At 38.4% G+C, this 25,807-nt stretch overlaps 1 protein-coding gene across 1 annotated transcript in view; it reads left to right on the top strand.

Annotated features, from left to right (window-relative positions):
* RARS2 (arginyl-tRNA synthetase 2, mitochondrial) overlaps window positions 1–25,807 on the top strand; it is a 74,633-nt gene that overhangs the window by 45,856 nt on the left and 2,970 nt on the right. Inside the window, exons 9-17 of the mRNA XM_006143410.3 lie at window positions 7,641–7,799; window positions 9,085–9,191; window positions 16,444–16,539; window positions 19,459–19,519; window positions 20,700–20,776; window positions 21,272–21,396; window positions 22,019–22,086; window positions 22,172–22,281; window positions 22,942–23,037. Of these exons, the coding sequence (XP_006143472.1) occupies window positions 7,641–7,799; window positions 9,085–9,191; window positions 16,444–16,539; window positions 19,459–19,519; window positions 20,700–20,776; window positions 21,272–21,396; window positions 22,019–22,086; window positions 22,172–22,281; window positions 22,942–23,037 (899 nt within the window). The remainder of the gene's footprint in view (window positions 1–7,640; window positions 7,800–9,084; window positions 9,192–16,443; window positions 16,540–19,458; window positions 19,520–20,699; window positions 20,777–21,271; window positions 21,397–22,018; window positions 22,087–22,171; window positions 22,282–22,941; window positions 23,038–25,807) is intronic.

Below are 25,807 nucleotides of genomic sequence, written 5' to 3'. Positions count from 1 at the left end.
CTATAGAGAGAACCCCCTGGTGGGGCATGGCCAACCATAATCCTTTTTCTTCCATTTTTCCAACTTGGGGCACACACACATGTATGCTTGGTGTGTTTTTCAAACCACTGGAGCTGGGATTTGAACTATGGTCAACCATGTAGGATCCAAATCCCTCCACACTGCAGTTATTTTTTTTAGTTGCCAAAGGATACTGCACTCACCACAGAGAGATAGAGAGAAAGTGGAAAAGCACTCCCCATTGGGAGTGGTCACACCACAATAATTTCTCCACTTTTCCTTCCTCTCAGGATTTTGGGCATAAACACATGCCCAGTTTGTTTCTTAAGCCATTAGATCTAGGACTCGAACTGTAAGATCAATCATGTGGAATCTAGCCACCCCCTTATTTTTTTGGAGAGGTTTTCGCTATAGGTCGCGTGCGCTCGCCAGACAGACAGAGAGAGACATAGAGACAGAAAGCGAGAAATCACCCCCCAGGGGGGATGGTCATGCCGCAATCCCTTCTCCTCCATTCTCCTCTCGGGATCTTGGGCACGCATGTACACGCGCCCGACGTGAGTTTTAAGCCACCGGGTCCAGGATGTGAACCGCGGTCGACTACGTGGGAGTCCAGCAACATAGCCATTACACTAACTGCTGGTTCCCAAATCTAGCCACTTTTAACTACCACACCATGGACTGGCCCACACACAGCACTGAACCACTGCACCATAAGGCCAGCCCACTCTGAATTACTTTCAACAACCAACAACTTTTAGCATAAATGAGGAATTTTTTCTTTTTTTTTTTTTTTGAACCTTGATCAAGTATTAATAAGAGATGTTATTCTGTTCCTGAAAGAAAATCTGAAGGCCATATAAACAACTGTGTTTATTTACAAGATGAAGAAAGGGGTAAAGGCCTGGCATGTATCAGAGATGGCATAGATGGTAACAGAGTATCCCATCATTGGTTCAGATAATCAAAATAAGTAACAGAAAGTTAAAGATAGTGATATTAAGCTTGGTAAGTGTTTGGTGTATTAGTACATAATTTCAGCCCTCGCCCACAGGAAGTAAAACTTTAGAACAATCTATATATACTCTTTCTTATTTGTCAAGATCCATTTCTCAGTTTTGATAGACTACTTATTTTTTCCTTGTCAAATTGTAGTTAATTGTGAGCTCTTTGAGAGGAAGGACCACATTTCCTGATATTTTATTCCCAGCCCCAACTATCATTTATTGCAGTAAATGTTGGAGTGAATTCAGTCTTGTTCTCTTTTGCCCCTTTTCTCTTATAAGTCATGGAGCACGAAACCTGTGGTTAGTCCGGGGAAAGACAATGGGAGGATATGCCTATTATAATTTGTCAGAATCTAACATGCGTTCTTAACACACAGTTTATAAATGAAGAACCAGAATTCTGACACAGGTGGTCTGGCTCCCAGTGCTCCAGGGATTACGTGGCCCTGTCCCCCAGTGGCATTGCAAAATGCCTTTCTGAGCCATTAATTTCCATTGATTATAATCACATACATAGCATTTTCCTTCCTTCATCTCCCAACTGCTATTTCAGGGACACAACTAATGGTTCAGCTTTGGCAGATTCAACCTTCTGACACAATTGTTTTGAATTTGGCTTATGCCAAATTTTGTGTAGCAAATTATGAGACCTACCTCCCTCCAAATTGCACTATGATCAGTATCATCTACTTTAATTTTTCAGCTAGGTTATAAATTACATCATATATGGGTTCAACATTTCTTTTCTATAGTAAAAATATTTAACACCTACAGTCATTTTTCTGCTGCATTTCCATTTTTGGTGCATGTGCTTCATTACTGGTTTTTCTATAGTCATTTTTCCCCATGGCATTTGATTGTGTTGTTCATGGCCTTAAGACTTTTGTTGACCTGCATTTGTAACCTTTTCTTTAGTTGTTCTAATGTGTTTATTTGTTTTTGACATGAGATAGGGAAAGTGGTTTTCTAATAATTTCTTCCTTTCCCCTGAATTGGCTGATGAGTTAAATAACTAATGTATTTGCTGATTTGAATTCATACTAATGATTCAAGAAAAACATTTGTAATAAGCTTTGGAACACTTAATCAAAAAGCATATGCTCTTACATCAAAAAATAATTTTTTGTAAAAAGTTAACAAATATTAAATCTGAGTCATGGATATAGTTGTCATCATTTACTTTTATCAGTTTTAATATTTTTAAAAATTAAATTTTCATGGTTCCTCCTAGATTTAAACGATTTGACTAGACATTGATAGCATCTAAAATGGTATCTTTAAAAGTATAACCCATCCTGTTTTTTTGCTAAAGAAGGATTTAGAACTTGACTCATTGCATGTTACTTTTTAGTACAGATTTTGTTTGGTAGCAGTAGCAATTCCTTTGAAATGTAATGGCAGCCTCTCATGAGAGACAAATATGCCAATGAAAGTATCATTAGCTTTCTACCCTAGCACTGATATTTAAAAAGGTAATGTAATGTATTTACACAAATAGTGTAAATATTTTCCTTAAGTTCAAAATGACCCCATAGGTTCTACAGATTCTCTTCCTTCTTCTCTACCTTTCTCCCTTCTGCACTTCCTTTTTTCTTCCTTTTTTTTTTTTTTTTTTAAATTTAACACCCTTACCCTAGCACTGATATTTAAAAAGGTAATGTAATGTATTTACACAAATAGTGTAAATATTTTCCTTAAGTTCAAAATGACCCCATAGGTTCTACAGATTCTCTTCCTTCTTCTCTACCTTTCTCCCTTCTGCACTTCCTTTTTTCTTCCTTTTTTTTTTTTTTTTTAAACTTAAGACACTCTTGCTCTGTTGGAATCCTCCTATGCTAGCCTTCCAGCTGAGACTACAAGCACACCACCAAACCTGACCCATTTTTAGACAGGGCCTTGCATGTTGTCTGGGTCAGCCTCCAGGTCATCCTTCTCCCACTCCATTCCCCCATGTCGCTGAGATAACAGGCATACACCATTGTGCCCAGCTTTTGGGTTAGAACAGGAATCGAACCCGGGCCTCCTATGTGGTCCCTTCCTGTGGTACAAAGCATCTCAGCAGCGTGCACCACTGCAGCTGGGCCATCTGTTTTACTGTTTCTGCCCTCCCTCTTTCTAAAAAGATTGCGGTAATTGCAGTGATGACATTTAATAAAAGAGAAATAGAAAGGGGGTAATGTATCACTAGATAATATACAACAGATTTGACCCTGTGCTTCCCTATGTTAATTGAAAAAAAAATTCAGTAAAAAGTAGGGTAAGATCAAAGCACCAATTTGATGAGTGATAATGCGAACTCATTCTTGTTTGTAAAAACTTGGAAATAGTACCTATTTCTCAAGAGACAGTATTTTTCCTGACTTTATTCTCAAAGCACTTTCTTAAGCTTAAGAAAATAATCCGATACATAAAAAAAGAGAGAGAGAAAAAATAATCCAAGACTAAATTGATTCTAGTCATATATAAGAAATATTTATACTATTAAAAATTATTTTTCATTTATAAATGAGAGAGTCTTCATTGGTTAGATCACATTTATTTTTTACTGGGAACATTGTTGTTACAGTTGGTGTGAAATTTGCTCCTTAATAGCATTTATATGCAAGAGATAGTTTTTAATTATAAGTCTAATTAAGTCTAACCCAAGCCATCCCAGTGGGGAGTTGTAAGTCAGTTCAAGTCACTGTTAGAGATTCCCCATCTCTCAAATCACACAGAGCCTCTCAGGCTCTTAATATGCAGCCCAGAAGAGTCAAAGGGGACATTTTGTCTTTGATCCACACTGGTCTCTGATGGGCTTAGAATCTAGGCCTAAGGGACGCCTTGGAGACACGCAGCTCTGCTTGAACAGATATCACCTGGGAAGTCTGCTCTAGCCTGTTTCCACAGGCCTAAGGGCCAGCCTTCCTGTGGTGGGTGGGGTCCCATTGTGAACATTCCGCTCTGAGGGCTCACTAGGGACCACCCGGCTTCTGCCACTCCTGGGAGTGTTTTCATCTACTTCCTGATCGAGGCAAGTCCCTTTCCTCTGTGCTGGCAGTAATGCTATGCTTATTAGGCACCAGTGAGTGGTGATGTGAAAAAAGTTTTCACTTTTGGGACCAGCAGTTAGCATAATGGCTATGTCACTGAACTCCCACGTAGTTGACCACAGTTCGTGTCCCAGACCCAGTGGCTTAAAACTCATGCTGGGCGCTTGTGCGTGCGTGCCCAAGATCCCGAGAGGAGAATGGAGGAGAAGGGATTGCGGCGTGACCATCCCCTCTGGGGGGTGATTTCTCGCTTTCTGTCTGTCTCTGTCTGTCTGGCGAGCGCACACACCCTATAGCAAAAACCTTTTCAAAAAAGAAAAAGTTTTCACTTTTGAATAAAGATGTATGATATCATTGATGTGATTATATATGTACAGAGAATAAAAATAGGAGATTCCAGGTATTAGAAGAAGATGAATGGAGGAGAGTCAGTAAAATACCATTTATAAGCTACTAATGCTGTACTCAGAAGGAGAAACCTTATAATTAATGAATTAATTAGTTCAAACAAATTATATTGTTACCTACAAAATTTTAACTATAGAGTATTAATATATTGTTTCTAAGCCACCAGGTGCAGAACTGTGGGATTCCAATACCTTAACCACCATGCCACCTGCTGGCCCCAGGAAGTCTAAATGTTATACTCTTAGGAATTCAAAACATTTCATTTATTTTCTAATGGGTAAAGAACTAGTTTTTGCATTCTAGTGACTAAAAGAAAAATTATGATTTCGTCCTCAAAAACACTTTACTAAGCCACATTGTCTCATTTTCAAACCCAAATTTAAGACTTTTTTCATTCATCATTCATTTTTCATTCTAGCCTCAAAAGAAAGCTATCTTCAAAATTCATACTTTGCTAGGGTAAAAGGCGTATCATTACTGTATTAAACTTCCTCTATGAAGGAAAAAGCATTTCTTTTCTAAAATGGTGATAAATGTTAATAATTGTAGTATTGCACATTTACAAGCAGATTAAATGCTTATTAGGGCTATTCTGGTTGAGAGTGCTAGTTGATTTTCAATAATGTTTGGCTTATAAGTACAAATTGCTGAAATGTGAAAATCCTTTAAGTATTAAGTATTTAAGAATGATCTTTTGTTTTAATTTTTTCTATTTTAAATTTTCAGAAAGAAAATATTCTGGTAAAGTTTTTTTCCTTTCTAAAAAGAATCATGCCAGTACTTTGAATGCATAATAAACATTTTAATGTTAGGATTTAGAGTTCTAGATTTTTTTTAAATATTAAACTCTTTCCTAAAAGTAAGAACGTCTTATTGTATTTGCTTGTAAATTACACACATGCTCATGGATGTGTGTGAGAAAGAATGACAGTGTGCTTATGAATATACATGTATGTCATCTTTTCTCCTGTAGAGTGTGTTAAGCAGCTGTCAACGTGTGGGTCATTCAAGTCAGGAAGTCTACAGTTTACTATGTTATAGAAATCCTCTGTTTTTCTACACCTGATTGGAATCTTTCTGTTTTTTAACTGGCATTGTATACATTATTCTGGACTTATCTAATAGGAACATGTGGAAATTAAAATTTTAAGACTTGTCAGGTCACTCCCAGGTGTAGTGATTGGCTAGGAGGAAATACATAACTCAGTTTTGGTTTCATTACAGCAAGAGGATACAAAACAAAATCAGCATAGGGAAAAGAAGATGGGGTGAAGCCCAGAGGAAACCAGGTCCAAGCTTCAAAGAGTCTTTTCCCATAGAGTCACTCAGGATGTGGGACCAGCAGTTAGCTTAATGGCTGTGTCGCTGGACTCCCATGTAGTCGACCATGGTTTGCATCCCGGATCTGGTGGCTTAAAACTCACGCCAGGTGCGTGTGTGTGTGTGCCCAAGATCTCGAGAGAAGAACGGAGGAGAAGGGATTGTGGTGTGGCCATCTCCCCTGGGGGGTGATTTCTCGCTTTCTGTCTCTCTGTTTCTCTCTGTCTGGCGAGCACATGCACCCTATAGGGAAAAAAAAAAAAAAAAAAAAGAGTCACTGTTGTCCCAAGGTATTCTTCAGCAGTAAAATCTTTTTTTTCCTATCCAAATGTTATTACTATGATATTTTGATGATATTACTGTAAGAGTTTACAAGCCTCTGTTTTGTAGTTCATTTACCATTTTTGTTGCTTTCATGCTGGTTTAGTACCTTTCTGGAAATAATATGGTAAATTTGTCATTTATATATCAACCTAGAAGTGGATTTCATACTGTAAATAAAATGTTTTTATTCTGTATACATAATTTCAATATTATTTGAACTATAATATTAACATTTAATGTCATTTGTTAACATTGCACTTGGGTGGCTGGAAAATTATTAGAACTGCATTGGGAACACAAAGTGATAGAGCTGGAAAAGTGAGTCCTCAATAAACTACCGGCTGCTTAGTCATGGGGTGGGTGCAGAACTGAACCAGCCAACAAAACGGTGCAAAAGCAAAGAACACTCCGGGAGGGGGTACACCACTAATTCTCAGGAGTCCAAGCTGGAGTGTACTTAAGCTATCTGTCCAAAAGGCCTTTATTTTTACCAAGATCATCCATTTTATTAGTCTTTCACAGATTTCAACAGTGTAAACATCTTTTATTAAAAACAACTGCTAAATCATCTTTTGACCTTTTCTTTGCCAGATTGAGCCATCTTCCTTTTCTTCAGCCTTTCTCAGAGAGGTTGCACGAATAATAATTTGGCATTTTGAAAAAAACAGAAGAAATGCCAGTGTAGTGTAAACTAGGCATCTTTAACCCACGATAAATTGTAGGGGAAGAAAAAATTACACTTCATTTCCCTACCCTACATGCTATCAAAAATTGAGTATTTTCTTCCATTACTATACCACAAACTAATTGTTAAATGTATAGACTAGAGTTATTTCCTTTGTAAACCTAAGTATTTTTTTTTTAACTTTTTTTTTTTTGAGAGGTTTTCGCTATAGGGCACGTGCGCTCACCAGACAGACAGAGAGAGACAGAGAGACAGAAAGCGAGAAATCACCCCCCAGGGCGGATGGTCACGCCACAGTCCTTTCTCCTCCATTCTCCTCTTGGGATCTTGGGCACGCACGCACATGTGCCCTGCGTGAGTTCTAAGCCACCAGGTCTGGGACATGAACTGCAGTCGACTATGTGGGAATCCAGCGACATAGCCATTACGCTAACTGCTGGTTCCCAACCTAAGTATTTTTTAAAGAATTTTTTTATTTAACTTCATTTATTACTATTATTATTATTATTATTATTCAGTTTGATCAGACAGAGTAAGAAGGAAAGCGAGAAAACAAGCTGCCAAGTCCAGGACTTGAACCATAGTCGGCCATGTGGGAGTCCAGTGCCTTTGACCACAGTGTCACCTGCCGACCCCCTATAAACATAAATATTTTATTTTTAATATTTAGAAACATTTTAGGAAGGGGTCTCTAGGTTTTACGAAAGGCCCATGGCAACAAAAAAAAAATTATGCTCTGTGATAAGGCCATTTAGGTAACATTTATGTGAAAATTCTCAGAATTGTGCTTTGTGTTGTTGTTTTCCTTACTGGAGATAACAGTACTATTAATGTACCTCATTTAATATATTGTTGTCCTTTTAGGTTTATGTACAAGTTAATAAAGAAGCAGCAGATGATAAAAGTGTAGCAAAAGCAGCACACGAATTCTTCCGGCAGCTGGAACTGGGTGATGTGCAAGCACTTTCATTATGGCAAAAATTTCGGGACTTGAGCATTGAAGAGTACATTCGGATATACAAGGTCTGTGTAGACTTCGTTAGAGTGGTTCTATGTGGAAATATAACAGTGAATAAAAGATAAAAGTCGTTGCTGTCATGGACCTTACAATCTAACATGGGAGGCAGAAAAAATAAAAGCAAAACCAGAGTGAAAAAGAAATATACATAGTTTGTGAGATGGTGCTAGATGCCAGATAGGGAGATCAGGCATTCTCTGTGAATAGAATGAGGAGGGTTTTGTAAAGAAGTCCATGTGGCTGGAATAAGTAAGCAAGATGAGGGGCAGTAGGAAAGAAAGTCAGAGAGGCCGCAGGCACAACGGATGTTCTCTGGGGCTGTCCAGTGTAGTCTCCTGCTATCACGGGAATGTCTCATAGCGGTGCTGTCCAGTGTAGTCACCAGCCACATGTGGCTACAGGGCCCTTGATGTATGAATAGTGTGACTGAAGAACTGAGGTCTCTAGTTTCTTTTATTTTTATTTAAATAGCCACTTGTGCTAGGCCAGCAAGTGGCATGGTGGTTAAGGCAGCTGGATTCCACACAGCCTACTGCGTGGTTGGAGTCCCAGAACCATTGGTTTGAAAACACAGTGGGGTGCCTGTGCATGCTCAAAATCTCAAGGGGAGAGTGGAGAAAAAGGGATTACACCGTGGCTACCCCTTCCTGGGAGGCGCTTTCTCACGTTTCCTCTTTCTGTGTGTCTCTTTAACAAGCCCACGTGCCCTATAGCAAAAATTGAAAAAAAAAAAAATATAATCCATGTGCTCCTCGTAACTACTGTATTGGGCAGCACCACACCATTGTGAGAGCCTGACTGATGTGGCAGGGGCCACTGCAAAGTTTGAGCAGAGTAACTTGATCTAATTTTTATTTTACTTTCCTTATCTACGTGACAGATGGTAAAGCACTCTTTTTTTTTTTTTGATAGGCTTTTGCTATAGAGCACATGGGCTCACCAGAAAGACAGAAGACAGAGAGAGACAGAGAGACAGAAGAAACAGAAAGCAAGAAATCATCCCCGGGAGGATGGCCACGCTACCATCCCTTCTCTCCCTGGGGGAATGGCCACACTGCAATCCCTTCTCCTCCATTCTTCTCTCGGGATCTTGGGCACGCACGCACACATGCCCAGAGTGAGTTTAAGCCACTGAGTCTGGGACTCGAACTGCAGTCCACTACATGGGAGTCCTGCGACATAGCCATTACACCAACTGCTGGTCCCAGTAAAACACTCTTAATTTTGTCCTAGAGTATTATTATTTGAAATTTAACTAATACATATTTTTCTGTTTCTGAATATTTTTAGCGTATAGGAGTATACTTTGACGAATATTCAGGAGAATCATTTTATCGGGAAAAATCTCAAGAAGTCTTAAAGTTGCTGGACAGTAAAGGACTCCTCCAGAAAACAATGTATGAACATGTTACTATTGTTTGGTAAAGTTATTCAAAATTTCTATTGATCTGTTCTTCCAATAAGGACAACTGGAGGTGGTGTGCAGCCTTCCTGGAATTTCTGCAGTGCCTTTTGCTGTTCAAAGTACTTTCCCATGTGCTGCCATTGCAAAAGCCTAGTCATGTTGACAGAAAAGGCATTTCTTTATATGGGAGGGAACTGAAATTTAAGTGACCTACTATATCTGGAAAAAGTAAATAGATGTCACATCTCCTGACTCAACCTTACCTTTTTATAAAAATTCCACCCGGTTTCTAAGAGGATTTAAGGCACCTTATGAAAACAGGTATACTATGACAGGCTTTTATAAGAATAAAAGGAGGAAGCCAGGAAGTAGAGGCAGGAAAAGTAATGTACTAAATCAGAGATATTATTTTATCCCCACTGTTATTCTCTTTTCTAAGTTAAAGTAGGTTTCTTCTCTCTTTTTATAATTTTTTTAAAAATTTGAAGGAGGGAATGTGAATCTGTTAGAGAGAGAAAGAGAAACCTCCTATGGGGAGTAGTCACCCTGCAATTCCTTCTCCATTTCTCCCTCCTTTAGGGATTTTGGACATGTACACACACACTCCCTACGTGTTTTTCAAGCTGCTGGATCCAGAACTTGAACCACGCAGTTGGCCATGTGGGATCCAGCCACCTTAACCATCATTCCACTGGCTGGCCCTAATTTTTTTAATCAATAACAAATGATAGATGCTTATAGTATACAATATATTTTGTTATCTATATATATTTTAGAATGCTTAACTCAAGCTAATTAACATATCTGTCATCTCACATACTTATTTCTGTGATGAGAACAGTTAATATGTACTTTCTGAGTTTCTTTCAGTTGTACTAATATTTTTTTTTCTTACTTTGCCTGAGAGCACATACATTCACCAGAGAGAGAGAGAAACACCCCCCCCCCAATAGGGCACAATCATGTTGCAGTCCCTTCTCCACTTCTCCATCTTGTTGGGATTTTAGGAATATGCTCACAGGTGCTTGGCATGTTTTACAAGCCACTAGGGCTGGGATTTGAACCAGGCAGTTGGCCATATGGAATGCAATGCCATTAACCACTAGCCCAGAGGGCAAGCTCTCATTATTATTAATCACAGTCACCGTGTTGTACCATAGGTCACCAGAATTTATTCTTCCTGTCTAACTGAAACTTTGTGCCCTTTAACCAACATCATCCCATTCTGCACTCCTATACTGTATTTCTGTACAGCTGCTATGAGTTTGCTGGCTTTAGAGTCAAAATACAGGTAAGATCATACAGTACATGTCTTTCTGTGCCTGACTTATTTTACTTAACCTAAGTAAAACAGGTTCTGTGGGTTAATACATGTTGCAAAGGACAGAATTTTATTTTTTAAGGCTGAATACTATTCCACTTTTTTACCCATTCATTTCTTTATTTATACTTACCTAAGTAAATATCAATACCTAAGTATCAATACCTAAGTAAGTATTCCCTATCTTGGCTATTGTTAATAATGCTGTGATGAACACGGGAGTGCAGATAGCTCTTTGACGTACTGATTTCATTGCCTTTAGGTATATACCCAGAAAGGGGGTTGCTGGTTCATATGGTAGTACTGTTTTTAGTTTTTCTGAGGACCCTCCATACTTTTTTTCCATAATAGCCGTACTATTACATCAACATGTAGTAGAGTTCCCTTTTCTTCACATCTTCACCAACATTTATATTTGTGGGGTTTTTTGGGGTTTTTTTCGGTAAAAGTCATTCTAACAGGTGTGAAGAGCGATGTTGTGGTTCTGCTTTATAATTCTCTAATGGGAAATGACATTGTATGCCTTTTCATATTCCTTTTGGGCATTTGCATATATCTTTTTTTCTTTTCTTTTCTTTTTTTTTGGCAGGGGGATAAATATTTATTCAACTCCCGTTCAGTAGGTTGTTTCTCCTCTGTACATTGTTTCCTTGGCTATGCAGAAGGTTTACAGTATGATGTAATCCCATTTGTCTATTTGCTTTTGTTGTCTATGCTTTTGGGATCCAAAGCAATGTCAAGAAGCTTCTTTTTTGCTAGAGGGCATGTGCGCTTGCTGGAAAGACAGAGAGAGATAAAGAGAGATCACCCCCCTGGGGTGATGGCCACGCTATAGTCCATTCTCCTCTTGGGATTTTGGGCATTCACACACACATGCCCATTGTGAGTTTTAAGTTGTGGGGTCCGGGACTCAAATAGCCGTCAACTATGTGAGAGTCCAGCGACATAACCATTATGCCATCTGCTAGTCCCAAGAAGCTTTTCCTCTATGTTCTCTTCTAATAGTTTTACAGTTTTAGGTCTTATGTTTTCATCTTTAACTCATTGTAAGTTAGTTTGTTTTGGGGGTGATATAAGGACCCAATTTAATTATTCTGCTTGTGGATATCCAGTTTTCCCAGTATCATGTATTGGAGACTGCCTTTTTCCCTTTTTTTGTCATTAGTATCTTGCTAAAAGATCAGTTGACCATAGTAGATTTATTTCTGGTTATCTCTAGTCTATTCTATGGGTCTCTCTGTTTTTATGGCAGTGTGATGCTATTTTGATTACTATAGCTTTGTAGTAGATTTTGAGACCAGGTGGTAGAGTGCATCCAACTATCCAACTTTATTGTTTTTGGTTTTGTTTTTTTTTTTTTTTTTTTTTTTTTTTTGGATTTTTGTTTTTTTTTTTTTTTTTTTTGAGAGATTTTTGCTATAGGTTGGGTGTGCTCACCAGAGAGACAAAAAATGAGAAATCACCCCCTGAGGTAATGACCATATTATAATCCCTTCTCCTTCATTCTAAAATCTCACATGGCATGAGTTTCAAGCCTCCAGGTCTGGGACTCAAACCATAGTCAGCCATGTGGGAGTCCAGCACCTTAACCACTATGCCACCTGTTGGTTCCTCAACTTTGTTCTTTTTTGTGTGGCTATTCATGGTTATGTGTGGTTCTATGTGAATTTTAGGATTTTTTTCTATTTATGTAAAAAAAATATCATTGGGATTTTGATAGGGATTACATTAATTCATAGATAATTCATTTGATTTCTCTTTCTGATTCTTTGTTGTTAGTGTATAAAATTTCTACTGATTTATTTGTATGTTGACTTTTGTATCCTGGACTTTTACTAAATTTGTTTATTGGTTATAACAGGTCTTTTTGGTGAGGGTTTTTTTTTTTTTTTTTTAGCATTATCTTTTTTCTTTAATTGCCTAGGGGTATGTGTGCTCATCAGAGAGTGGAGAGAAAGCACCCCCTGTTGGGGCATGGTCATGCCACCATTCATTTCATTTCTCCATCCCGTCGGGATTTGGGGCATGCACATACCTGCACCTGGAATGTTTTTCAAGATTTAAACTGCAGTAGCTTCATGGATCTAGTTTCAATAACCACTAGACTATGGGACTAGCCAGTTAGTGTTTTCTGTGTATAAGATCTTGTTGTCTGCGGGGCTAGGTGGTCGCATAGTGGTAATGTAAATGGACCCACGTGGGAAAATTTTCAACCAGGTTCATGTCCCAGGACTCTGACCACTCTAGGTATGGCCACCCCATGACCTGAGCCAGCTGAGACTGGGAGCAGATTACAGCATAGTGACACTGTTAGGGTGTCTCTCTCTCTCTCTCAATCACTTTCTCCCCCTCTTTCATGGAAGAAATAAACTAAGAAAAGATCTGGGCCAGAAAGTGGGATGGTGATTAAGGCACTGGATCCTTCATGGCCAATTCACAATTAAAATCCCAGACCTGGCACCTTGAAAAATATACCAGGCATGTGTGTATATGTGGCCAGAATCCCACGAGGAAAATGGAGGAGAAGGGACTGCAGCATGGCCACCTACCTGAGAATGATTTCTCATCATCTCTCTCTCCCCTATGCATTCTGTGGCAGAAATCTCAAAAAATAAAGACAGACCTTTTCTACAGAGAGAGTTAAACTCTTCCTTTTGAATTGGTATGCCTTTATTTCTTTTTCTTATCTAATTACTTTCTAATTTAGCTTTTAGCTCCCTGTCAGCTAAACAAACAGAGATATAGTACTAGTCATAGGAGTTCAGGCATCTGTAATATTGAAGTAAACCAGTTGCATAGGAGAAATGCCACATTTCATGATACCAAAGCAAAATTTCACCTGTAATCCTATTACTAAGACAGAGACAATGTAGTTAATAGCATCCCTAGTAATGTTCTTAAAGAGCATTTTTAGATCATTGTATAAAGATTCTAATTTTTGTGCAAATAGGAAAGATAGTAACAGAATTCTATGTCTTTACTACTTCAGGGTACTTTTGACATGTTAAAAATTAACCCAATAGGGACCAGCAGGTGGCATAATGGTTACATTGCTGGAGTCCCATGTAGTTGATCACAGTTCAAGTCCTGGACCTGGAGGGTTGAAACCCACACTGGGTGCATGTGACTGTGTGTCCAAGATTCCGAGAGAAGACTGGAAGAGAAGAGATTGTGGCATGGCCATCCCCCTGGGGAGTGGTTTCTTGCTTTCTATCTGTCTCTCTGGTGAGTGCACTTACCCTATTACAAAAATCGCTCTCTAAAAAAAATAAAATAAAATAACCCAATATTGAATGTTATAACAACTTGAATTAGAAGAAGAATCTATGATATTTCATAGTTAAGCTGCAGTTGCAGGACCAGCAGGTGGTGTAATGGTTACATCACTGGACTCTTACATGGTTGACTGCAGTTCAAGTCCCAGACCAGAGGTTTGAAACACACCAGGCACATGTGCATGTGTGCCCAAAATCCTGAGTGAAGAATGGAGGAGAAGGGATTGGAGCATGGCCAACCTTCCTGGGTGATTTCTTTCTTTCTGTCTCTCCGGCGAGTGCATGTGCCCTATAGCAAAAATGTAAAAAGCTCTCCTAAAAAAAGAAAAAGAAAAAAAAAAGTTGCAGCTGCAATCTCATTTTTCAAGAGATATATTAAAGATGTTATCCGAGTACATTATCCAGAGCCATAGGTTTTAAAAAGATAGAATAGGGGGCAGCAGGTGGCATGGTGGTTAAAGAACTGGACTTCCACTTGGCTGACCGTGGTTCAAGTCCTGGACCTGGTGATTTAGTTTCTCACTGTCCCTCTCTCTTTTTGAACAAACTGGAAAATAGTAATAATAACAACAAAGTTAAATAAAATAATTCTAAAATAGAATAATAAAATATTAATTATACCCATTCCCACCATCACACCCCACCCCCACATTTTTTTTTGGAGACAGAAAGAGGGAGAAAGCACTCACCAAGGGGGCATGGTCATGCCACAATCCCTTCTTCTCTGTTTCTCCATCATGTCAGATTTGGGGCATGCACACACATACACATGACTTTTTTTTTTTTTTTTTTTTTAAGCCACTGTGGCCAGGATTTGAACTGCCATCAACAATGTGGAACCTGGCTCACTTAACCATTAGCCCATGGGACCAGCCCCCCAACTCTTAATAGATTCTTAGGCATGTTCCTTCTTGTTTTTTTTCCCTTTTTTGGTTGTAGCTGGAATTGATACTGCTTCATACTTCTTAGGTAATAAAAATAGCTTCTGGTTGGACAAAGAGAGTGTTATAGATATTATACTCATAATGGTCTTACCATGTTGCTTCAGAGTTACTTTTTGCATTTCTAGAAAAAAGTAAACCAGTTGCATAGGAGAAATGCCACATTTCATGATACCAAAGCAAAATTTCACCTGTAATCCTATTACTAAGACAGAGACAATGTAGTTAATAGCATCCCTAGTAATGTTCTTAAAGAGCATTTTTAGATCATTGTATAAAGATTCTAATTTTTGTGCAAATAGGAAAGATAGTAACAGAATTCTATGTCTTTACTACTTCAGGGTACTTTTGACATGTTAAAAATTAACCCAATAGGGACCAGCAGGTGGCATAATGGTTACATTGCTGGAGTCCCATGTAGTTGATCACAGTTCAAGTCCTGGACCTGGAGGGTTGAAACCCACACTGGGTGCATGTGACTGTGTGTCCAAGATTCCGAGAGAAGACTGGAAGAGAAGAGATTGTGGCATGGCCATCCCCCTGGGGAGTGGTTTCTTGCTTTCTATCTGTCTCTCTGGTGAGTGCACTTACCCTATTACAAAAATCGCTCTCTAAAAAAAATAAAATAAAATAACCCAATATTGAATGTTATAACAACTTGAATTAGAAGAAGAATCTATGATATTTCATAGTTAAGCTGCAGTTGCAGGACCAGCAGGTGGTGTAATGGTTACATCACTGGACTCTTACATGGTTGACTGCAGTTCAAGTCCCAGACCAGAGGTTTGAAACACACCAGGCACATGTGCATGTGTGCCCAAAATCCTGAGTGAAGAATGGAGGAGAAGGGATTGGAGCATGGCCAACCTTCCTGGGTGATTTCTTTCTTTCTGTCTCTCCGGCGAGTGCATGTGCCCTATAGCAAAAATGTAAAAAGCTCTCCTAAAAAAAGAAAAAGAAAAAAAAAAGTTGCAGCTGCAATCTCATTTTTCAAGAGATATATTAAAGATGTTATCCGAGTACATTATCCAGAGCCATAGGTTTTAAAAAGATAGAATAGGGGGCAGCAGGTGGCATGGTGGTTAAAGAACTGGACTTCCACTTGGCTGACCGTGGTTCAAGTCCTGGACCTGGTGATTTAGTTTCTCACTGTCCCTCTCTCTTTTTGAACAAACTGGAAAATAGTAATAATAACAACAAAGTTAAATAAAATAATTCTAAAATAGAATAATAAAATATTAATTATACCCATTCCCACCATCACACCCCACCCCCACATTTTTTTTTGGAGACAGAAAGAGGGAGAAAGCACTCACCAAGGGGGCATGGTCATGCCACAATCCCTTCTTCTCTGTTTCTCCATCATGTCAGATTTGGGGCATGCACACACATACACATGACTTTTTTTTTTTTTTTTTTTTTTTTTTTTTTTTAAGCCACTGTGGCCAGGATTTGAACTGCCATCAACAATGTGGAACCTGGCTCACTTAACCATTAGCCCATGGGACCAGCCCCCCAACTCTTAATAGATTCTTAGGCATGTTCCTTCTTGTTTTTTTTCCCTTTTTTGGTTGTAGCTGGAATTGATACTGCTTCATACTTCTTAGGTAATAAAAATAGCTTCTGGTTGGACAAAGAGAGTGTTATAGATATTATACTCATAATGGTCTTACCATGTTGCTTCAGAGTTACTTTTTGCATTTCTAGAAAAGGAACCGCTGTAGTGGATCTCTCTGGGAATGGCGACCCCTCCTCAGTGTGTACTGTAATGCGAAGTGATGGGACTTCTCTCTATGCAACCAGGTTTGTGGCTTCTAAGATCACGGGCTTCATTTTAGGATTAATATTAAGACAATCATTTTATCCTCAAAACTGTCACCAGATCATAGTTTTAAGTTCTGAATTTATTATTTTCACCTTCAAAAATTATTTATCAGGTTTTTATTTATTTAGCTAGTTACAGTTCCTGGAAAAGTTTATCAGAAAAAACTCACTGAAAAACTGTTTACGATTTAAAAACACCATAGGATTTTCACAGCTGAATACATTGTTCTAAAACCATAAGACTAAGGTACTTCATAATCAACTATGAATATTTTACAATTGCATATTGGCGGGAAAGGTATAATAGAAAATGTATACTAGAAAATGACCGCTTTGGCTCAGTAGTGTCCTCGTGCTATAACGACGTGCACATAAATGCGTATAAATATCATACCTCATGGCGACTGGTAAACTAGGCCAAGGGAGAAGTAGGTCATGTTTCTCATATTTTTTTCATCCACCTCAGTTACTGACCCCTTTGGAAAGGAGCAATCTTGGCTCATCAGTAACTACTGGGTTTATTAATCCCATTTATTTATGGGACAAGTTTATAAGAATGAGACAGCTGGAGAATAAAGAGCAAACATACCATATTGAACCACTGCTGGCAAAAGGCACTGTGTCTGCCAGGCCATAGTTTACACTAGATCGCAAACCACTTTTATAACACAATTAAGGTAATGATATTTTATTGTGGCTATTATTAATTACCAGCATTTGTTCTGAACAACTTTAAACAACCAGTGAGTCTCAGACTGTCTCATAGAAAATTCATCTCTCATATTCTATTACTTTTTGACATTTTCCTCTATCAGTTCCATGCATTTGGGGTTAAGAAGTGAGACCAACCTCTCTAGATAGATAGATAGATAGATATAGATATGGTACATTCTTTTTCTTGATGTGAAAAGTATATTCAGTAACAAAACATTTTGTGATAATTTTTGCTGAACAGATTAAATAAAGATAGACTTGAGCTGTGGTTATAAGAAATATCTATTTCGAATAGAGGCTCCATGTCACAAAGTCTTTTTAACTATCCTGATCTGGTTTCTTTTATGGGGACTGTCATTAGGTCTAGAGTTTTCTGTATATTTAGGTCAATAATGCACCTGTAATTCTATCTGTACTTTTTCTTTTTTTCTTAGGAAAAATAGTCTTTTTACCACTTGTTGAAACATTTTATTTTTCACTTGGCTTTAACTATAGTTGTTTCTTTCCTTTTCGTGAATTCCTTATATCTGCATGTAGATGTGAATTAAAGAAGTTGTAACACAGACAAAAGTACAGGTGATTGAAAGAGTATAGAGCGTGGGACTGAACCCTGGGTTTCTGTTCTGACATCACGCCCGTCACTTAATTCTGTGGGCGATAGTTCCCTACTTTGCAAAATGAAGGACCTGGACTAAATGACCTGACACTTCTTCCGGTTTTTCCTGCAAACTCAACTTAGAACTTTTACCTGTATTCTTCTCTTTCATTCTTTCACTGACCCAAAAGGTTTCTCTTTGTCTAGTCCTTGGCTCAAACAAAAAATACACCAGCAGTGTGTTCTGTGACATTTTTGTGCCTATCGTCTATACCAGTGGTTTTTAACCTTTTTTTTTTTTAAGGCCCCCTCAGGAACCTTTATAGCCATATTTTCCCTAGTTGCCAACCCTAATGAAATGTTAATACCACATACTGTGCATCAATATGTATTGCATGAACAACCATTCTTTATACACACGGGAAGATTTTTTCCACTCAAATAGCAGTTTTTGCCTCCATGAGCATACCTGTTCTGTGCAGTGTCAGGATTATGAGGTATGTCATTACTAATGACATTTTGTTGATCCTCTAGTATTTTAAAAACTCTGGGAGTTTTTTAAAACCTCTCAGAATCATATATTGTTAGTCAAAATCATATATTGTTAGTCAAACAGCTGAAATTTTAGACTGTAATATTTTCATAATCCTTAACTTGAAATTTCATAGCTTATTTTGTATTTTTCATTATTTTAAACTATATGCAAAGTAGGCATTTTGTATTTAATAAAAGATAAAAGTTAAGTAGACTTGTATCAAAGGACTTCTCATGGACTTTTTTTAAGAATTATTTTATTTTTCTTTGTTATTATTATTTTACATTTCCTATAAGGCATGTGCACTCACTGAGACAGAGAGATTGAGAGAGAGAGTGAGAAAGCAAGCTGCCAGGCCTGGAACTTGAATCTCAGTCAGCCATGTGGGAATCTAGCGCCTCAGCCACCACATCACCCACTTCCCCTTCCCACGGACTTTGAAAATGCTTTAAAGATATTGCTCTGACAGACTCAACATTTTGAAAGTCCTCGCTTATTCAGATCGAAGAGTATCTAGAAGATACCTAATTAACTACTACATCACTTTTTTTTAATAGTTTTTTTCCCATAAGGCATGTGTATTCACTGGAGAGGAGACAGAGAGAGAAAGGGAGTAATCACCCCCTGGGGAGGATGGTCCTTCTCCATTCTCCTCTCAGAATTTTGGGCACACACACACACATGCCTGGAGTTATTTTCAAGCCACCAGGTCCAGGATTCAAACCGCGTAGTCAAACATGTGGGATCCAACTCCTCAACCTTCAGACTACCTGCTGGCCCTGTCCTAGAGCTTTTGTTTATTATTATTATTATTATTATTATTATTATTATCTCAGACCTTTTATTATTATTGCTTTCTCAAGTCTATTTTTGCAATGATTTATCTTGTATCAAAGTATATTGGGCTTATACCACGGTAGGTGGTATGCCCAAGCTGTGATATAATAAAGAAGGTCCTAACTAGAAAAGTCTCTTTGTTATTAAATAGGTGAACCAACATATTACCTTTATCTGCTTAGTAAGTCTCGATTTTTTATCTTTTTTTTTTTTTCAGAGATCTTGCAGCTGCTATAGATCGAATGAACAAATATAATTTCGATACAATGATTTATGTGGTAAGTAATCACAATAAAGAGCAAAAAGTTAAGATTCCCTACTTTATGAAAACTGCAGAGATAGAAATTGGATTTTGAAAAACTATGGAAAAATAATTTTGTGAAACTAGAGAGAGAATTTAACATTAAGTGTATTTAAGGTGACAACTGCTATTTAAAAAAATAAACTTAATTAAAAAGTTCATATTGCTTCATAGTAAGAAAAGAAATTTAAAAAATAAAAATTTGCCCAAATCAGGAATGCTGATGTGAAATTAACATGTACAGACTACTATAGTGTAGTTATTTTTAAAAAATTCTTATTTTGAAATACTTTAAGACTTAAGAAGTTTCTAAACAGTACCATTTTTGTATATGACCTTCACTCAGATTCCTCCAAAGAAAGTATCTTACATAACCATAGTACTTCATCGGTAAAAGGAACCTGACATTGGTACAGGCTTATTCAGATTTCACCAGTGTGGGATGTGGACAGCTGAGTTAGTATGGTTTATGATATCACATGTATAGATTCATGTAACACATCACCACATTCAGAATACAGAACATGTTCTTATACGAAACAAACTCCCTCATGGCCAGCCGCTTAATAATAATCACACCTTCTCAACGCTCAACTCTGACCCCTAGCAATCACTGCTTTGTTCTCCACCACAATTTTGTCACTTTGAGAATGTCCTATAAATGGTATCCTACATTCATTATCTAACCTTTTGAGGTTGGCTTTTTTCACTCAGCACAAGGAATGCCCTTGAGATCCAGCCAAGTTCTTGTGCTTGACAGTAAATTGTTCCTTTTATTGGTGAGTGGAATTCTAGTCTCTTCTCCCATTTCCTTCCTTCCCATTAAAAAAGTTGCTGTCAAACATCTTTTTAGAGCTTGGCTTTGGTCTTGGAGATAAAGGTCATAACAGCAGAGAAGGAAGGAATTTAAATAGAATACTCTGAAAATTAAAGCTCCTGTTTCCTTCTGACTAGGTGGAGGAGCACTCTCGTATCTCTTCTATCTCTCACTTGTAGAGCACTCTGCTTAGCCTTCTGGGGGGCAGCCTTTTTGTATTTATTTAAAACAATGACTTTAGTTTCTCAAAACTTAAATGTGTTAATTTGATTTCTGTCCAAACTATTTTTGTAGATTAACTTATCTCTGTACTTTTATTTTAAATACATCTTTTCCCAAGACAGATAAAGGGCAAAAAAAGCATTTTCAGCAAGTGTTCCAAATGCTGAGGATCATGGGATATGATTGGGCAGAAAGGTAATGTTCACATGGCTCTTACTTGTCTGCTGAGGGTCATTAAAAGCTTTGTTCAGTCAGCTGAACCCAGAAATCAATCTAGTCATTAAAGATGTTCATTCAGATTTCAATTCTTTATGTTTAAAGATGTTAGTGTGGAAAAGCAGATTTGATTTTTGCATTAGTGTCTTGCTTATATTAGTTTCTAGCATATAAACAATGAATGTATTTTTATCCAACATCTCTCTCAGTGGCTTGATTTTCAAAATTCTTAATCTCCATCTTCTTTTTCTTACAAAGGCAGCTAGTAACTTAATAATTATCTCTCTAAAATGAAGCCATATACTTAACATCCTTTGTGCCATGCAGCAAATCACATCTCTTTCATTTTACTAATTTTTAAAACTCCAGTTGTGTGGATTAAAGTCCAAACTCCTCTCTGAGAGGTGTTAAAACATACTTTGTTCACCCGTTCTTTTTCAGCTTTCACTTAACTAAATGCCCGCTCTATTTTAGGTGCCAGCATGTGCCCTTCGGAGTAGTGCAGGGAATGAAGACTCGAAGAGGAGATGTTACTTTTCTGGAGGATGTCTTGAATGAGATTCAATTAAGGATGCTACAGAACATGGCTTCTGTTAAGAGTGAATCACTTCTTTGTTGTTAAAGTCATAACTTTCATGCCACTTTTATATCATGCTGGATTTGGGGGCAGTGTGATTTATTATGACTGTCCCTCCATTGAACTTTCTCTAACTTTGTCAAAAATAGTTTTCCCTAATTTGAGGTGCCACAATGTTTAGATATGCTGGTTAGGAGTTGTTCATCTTCATAGTCTGAGTTGACAGGGCCTTAGTCATCTTTTCCTAGATTGCTTTAGCATTGCCAATCCATTGTCAAAGTGGTTATTTGAAGTTCCTGTGTCATAAATTGGCTGTAAGTCACAAGTCCTCACGACTTTAATTTTTACCCTTGGGAAAGCAATTATGTGCTACAGCTAATGTCTTACGAGGGATATTTGTAAGAAAAAATAATTTGCATTTCTTCCCATTTAATATAGGCAGAGGAAGTCATGATCAAAAGTAAATTAAGTGGACTTATCTGTTCTTAACTGTCAGCATACCATACCTTTTTGGCAGGTTTTTAAATTTTTTAGCAGCCTCCTAGCCCCACGTTGAGCACTGTTGGCAGATGTCTATCTCCCCTTCAATCCGAGATTCTGGCAGTGTCCTACAGGTCAAAGGTAACTGCCTTTGTCTGTTTCAGCAACTAAAGAACTCGAGAACCCGCAGGAGACTGCAGAGAGGGTCGGGCTGGCAGCACTCATTATTCAGGTCTGTTGAGACTCCTTCCTGTGACACCCTTTTCTTTTGGTACTAGAAGAAATTCCAGGGCTCAAGATTTACTCTGTCATTTCAGGACTTTAGAGGCCTACTTTTATCTGACTACCAGTTCAGCTGGGATCGTGTTTTCCAGAGTCAAGGGGACACAGGAGTCTTCCTGCAGTACACACATGCCCGCCTCCACAGGTGAGAAGAGGCTGCAGGAAACATTACACCACTCTGCTCTTACTCAGACTGGTAGTTGGCTGGTGTGATCCTAAGACCAAAGGTTGTATTGTGGGCTTTTCCAGTCTCTCTGTTCAAAATCAGATAAACTATAGTGGACCTCTTGTTGCTTTTTAATATTTATTTAGTACTTGTATAATAAATGCTTTGGGGCCTAGGGAAGGACATTTGGAGGAGGGATACGGAGGCAGAGCATTGACGAGATGGGGAGGTGTGTTGTTATCTGTTGAAGATGCTTTGATCAACTGGACTGGGGAGAAATGTGCACATACTGAAACGTTCACTTTGTAAGCTCAATAATGTGATTGAATGTGTAAACAAATTTTAAAAAGAAAGAAAGAAAGAAGGGAAAGAAAAGAAAGAAATGCTTTTACATATATTAACTTGTTTATTCTCCTGAACAACCCTACCAGAGAATGTACTGATGTCTCTATTTTTACAGATGAAGAGATAAATTTAGGGGAAATCAAAGTATTAGGTCACACAATGTGGCATCAAAGTCTAGGGCTCTATTAAGGAGAACAAGACTGTGTATTATGAGGTAACTGATTACATGGGGCCTGTGTCCTTGCATGACTCATTTAGTCTTCCGTGTTCTTAACTTGAAACTTTTGCTAACAGTTTGGAAGAGACTTTTGGTTGTGGTTATCTGAACGACTTCAACACTGCTTGTTTACAAGAGCCACAGTCGGTTTCCATTCTCCAGCATCTTCTCAGGTATGAAGGCGTTGTGGTTTACCAAGTCTGTTTCTCCTTCGTGTGATGCCTGTGGGTTTTCATTTTACTAATTTTTAAAACTCCAGTTGTGTGGATTAAAGTCCAAACTCCTCTCTGAGAGGTGTTAAAACATACTTTGTTCACCCGTTCTTTTTCAGCTTTCACTTAACTAAATGCCCGCTCTATTTTAGGTGCCAGCATGTGCCCTTCGGAGTAGTGCAGGGAATGAAGACTCGAAGAGGAGATGTTACTTTTCTGGAGGATGTCTTGAATGAGATTCAATTAAGGATGCTACAGAACATGGCTTCTGTTAAGAGTGAATCACTTCTTTGTTGTTAAAGTCATAACTTTCATGCCACTTTTATATCATGCTGGATTTGGGGGCAGTGTGATTTATTATGACTGTCCCTCCATTGAACTTTCTCTAACTTTGTCAAAAATAGTTTTCCCTAATTTGAGGTGCCACAATGTTTAGATATGCTGGTTAGGAGTTGTTCATCTTCATAGTCTGAGTTGACAGGGCCTTAGTCATCTTTTCCTAGATTGCTTTAGCATTGCCAATCCATTGTCAAAGTGGTTATTTGAAGTTCCTGTGTCATAAATTGGCTGTAAGTCACAAGTCCTCACGACTTTAATTTTTACCCTTGGGAAAGCAATTATGTGCTACAGCTAATGTCTTACGAGGGATATTTGTAAGAAAAAATAATTTGCATTTCTTCCCATTTAATATAGGCAGAGGAAGTCATGATCAAAAGTAAATTAAGTGGACTTATCTGTTCTTAACTGTCAGCATACCATACCTTTTTGGCAGGTTTTTAAATTTTTTAGCAGCCTCCTAGCCCCACGTTGAGCACTGTTGGCAGATGTCTATCTCCCCTTCAATCCGAGATTCTGGCAGTGTCCTACAGGTCAAAGGTAACTGCCTTTGTCTGTTTCAGCAACTAAAGAACTCGAGAACCCGCAGGAGACTGCAGAGAGGGTCGGGCTGGCAGCACTCATTATTCAGGTCTGTTGAGACTCCTTCCTGTGACACCCTTTTCTTTTGGTACTAGAAGAAATTCCAGGGCTCAAGATTTACTCTGTCATTTCAGGACTTTAGAGGCCTACTTTTATCTGACTACCAGTTCAGCTGGGATCGTGTTTTCCAGAGTCAAGGGGACACAGGAGTCTTCCTGCAGTACACACATGCCCGCCTCCACAGGTGAGAAGAGGCTGCAGGAAACATTACACCACTCTGCTCTTACTCAGACTGGTAGTTGGCTGGTGTGATCCTAAGACCAAAGGTTGTATTGTGGGCTTTTCCAGTCTCTCTGTTCAAAATCAGATAAACTATAGTGGACCTCTTGTTGCTTTTTAATATTTATTTAGTACTTGTATAATAAATGCTTTGGGGCCTAGGGAAGGACATTTGGAGGAGGGATACGGAGGCAGAGCATTGACGAGATGGGGAGGTGTGTTGTTATCTGTTGAAGATGCTTTGATCAACTGGACTGGGGAGAAATGTGCACATACTGAAACGTTCACTTTGTAAGCTCAATAATGTGATTGAATGTGTAAACAAATTTTAAAAAGAAAGAAAGAAAGAAGGGAAAGAAAAGAAAGAAATGCTTTTACATATATTAACTTGTTTATTCTCCTGAACAACCCTACCAGAGAATGTACTGATGTCTCTATTTTTACAGATGAAGAGATAAATTTAGGGGAAATCAAAGTATTAGGTCACACAATGTGGCATCAAAGTCTAGGGCTCTATTAAGGAGAACAAGACTGTGTATTATGAGGTAACTGATTACATGGGGCCTGTGTCCTTGCATGACTCATTTAGTCTTCCGTGTTCTTAACTTGAAACTTTTGCTAACAGTTTGGAAGAGACTTTTGGTTGTGGTTATCTGAACGACTTCAACACTGCTTGTTTACAAGAGCCACAGTCGGTTTCCATTCTCCAGCATCTTCTCAGGTATGAAGGCGTTGTGGTTTACCAAGTCTGTTTCTCCTTAGTGTGATGCCTGTGGGTGTTTTGGCTGACCACTGGAGTGAAGAGGCCAGGAGCTGCCTCCTGACTCTGGACTTTTCCTAAAGGTTGGCCCAAAAAGTAACTCTGCCTTTAGAAGCAGATGAAGGGCATGGATTACCCCCACATTCCAGGTCAGGTTTTAGATCTTAAAAACATCATCACTGAATTAGCAGATGCCTAATAGCCTCTAGTCCATGGTCTGAGAATATAAAGCCAGATAAATCATAACCTTTTAGTTCTGAAAAAAGAGCATCCTCTCACCTTCCCCCCCCCGCCACCATGATAAGGAGGAAAATCCCTGCCTTTATGCAGCTTCCCGGAGACCCTAAGTCCTTTGCTTCTTGGTTTTAGTTTCAAACGTGGGTGTATCTGATGCTCCCACATCAGGCATGAGACCACACTTCTTAGCTCTCGTAAGCATTGAGGAAACCAGACTTGTAAGTAGAGATTAGCCTCTAGAAAGGATGGAGGTGGTTATGAACAAAGCAGCTTTCTCTGATGGCCACACCATGGGCAGTGGTTTTTTCCTGAGACCAGAAAAGTTTATTGACATGTAGCTAACTTGTGAGAGAGAAAAAATAAGCTAACCTGGTTTTCTTAGCATCGAGGGTAGACTGTTTGCTGGTTTACAGAATGTGTTCCTAAATGTGGCAAGAGGCATTTTACTGGGTTGTTGAGAAAGTCTTGACACATTTTTGCATAGAAAAACACATCATGACTTTTCTGATGACCCATTACAGTTTAACAGCCATCATT

The sequence above is a fragment of the Tupaia chinensis genome, unplaced genomic scaffold (genome assembly GCF_000334495.1).
Source record: "Tupaia chinensis unplaced genomic scaffold, TupChi_1.0 Scaffold000097_1, whole genome shotgun sequence".
Classification (NCBI taxonomy): domain Eukaryota; kingdom Metazoa; phylum Chordata; class Mammalia; order Scandentia; family Tupaiidae; genus Tupaia; species Tupaia belangeri.
Note: the sequence above shows the minus strand (reverse complement) of the source record. Positions and strands in the feature narration are given on the sequence as shown.